The 816-nt window shown below is 35.3% G+C and overlaps 1 protein-coding gene across 1 annotated transcript; it reads right to left on the reverse strand.

The window, feature by feature from the left end:
* Window positions 1–6: 6 nt before the first annotated feature.
* Window positions 7–518, reverse strand: LOC140970575 (serine/threonine-protein phosphatase 7 long form homolog; the record flags this gene model as incomplete). The annotated part of the gene is made up of 2 exons (XM_073432371.1): window positions 177–518; window positions 7–99 (listed from the first exon to the last, which is right to left on the reverse strand). Coding segments are annotated over exons 1-2 (435 nt in total), but the record flags the coding sequence as incomplete, so codon positions are not given.
* Between the last annotated feature and the right edge of the window lie 298 nt (window positions 519–816).

Genomic DNA, 816 nt, shown 5'->3' on the forward strand with positions numbered 1-816 from the left:
AGAAACTGGAATAATAGCATCCGGATCAACGGGAGGTACAACTAAAGTTAACCCATCTCGATCGGGGTTAACACATTTAATCATGCTCCATGCCCATAGCTGCTTATAATAATAAAAATAGTTCAACAAATTTAACAAAAAAATTGTGTTACATAATCACATCACATTAAAGATACCTGCAGGATATATAAAGGTCTGGCAATTGTAGTCTTCTCTATAAGTGACGCGTTACACAATTCACGGTAAAAAAATGCTAAAACTGCACTACCCCAACTATAAGACTTCACATTATCAAAATCTCGTAGCAGTTGCAAAAATATTAGCCTAACAGACCATCCTTGATAGTCAGAGAACATTATTCCTCCAATAATCATTAGCGCAACACAACGAATAAATTTCACAACATCTACTTCTGAAATATCACCATTAACAAGGTTAGACATACAATAATCGTACAGTGCAGTCATAGAAAGATGACCACCTTTCAAATGTTTTGATGCTGGCAAAAATCCCAACATATCCAAACATATGTGTTGTCATTCCTCAACTTTATGTGACACATCTCCTCCAGTTACTGCTTCTCCATCAATTGTTAGCCCCCAAATTATTGAAACATCTTGTAACGTGACTGTTGCTTCACCACATGTAAAATGAAACGTGTGTGTTTCGCGTTGCCAACGTTCAACAAGAGCAGTAATCAAATGATTATCATACACTTGAGAGCCACATTCTAAAACTCCATAAAAACCCATATGATTTAAATATACCAGTACACGATTGTGTAAGTAATTATCAGTATATAACTTCCAAATCAAA

Source organism: Primulina huaijiensis, unplaced genomic scaffold (assembly GCF_012295235.1).
Source record: "Primulina huaijiensis isolate GDHJ02 unplaced genomic scaffold, ASM1229523v2 scaffold8437, whole genome shotgun sequence".
Taxonomy (NCBI): domain Eukaryota; kingdom Viridiplantae; phylum Streptophyta; class Magnoliopsida; order Lamiales; family Gesneriaceae; genus Primulina; species Primulina huaijiensis.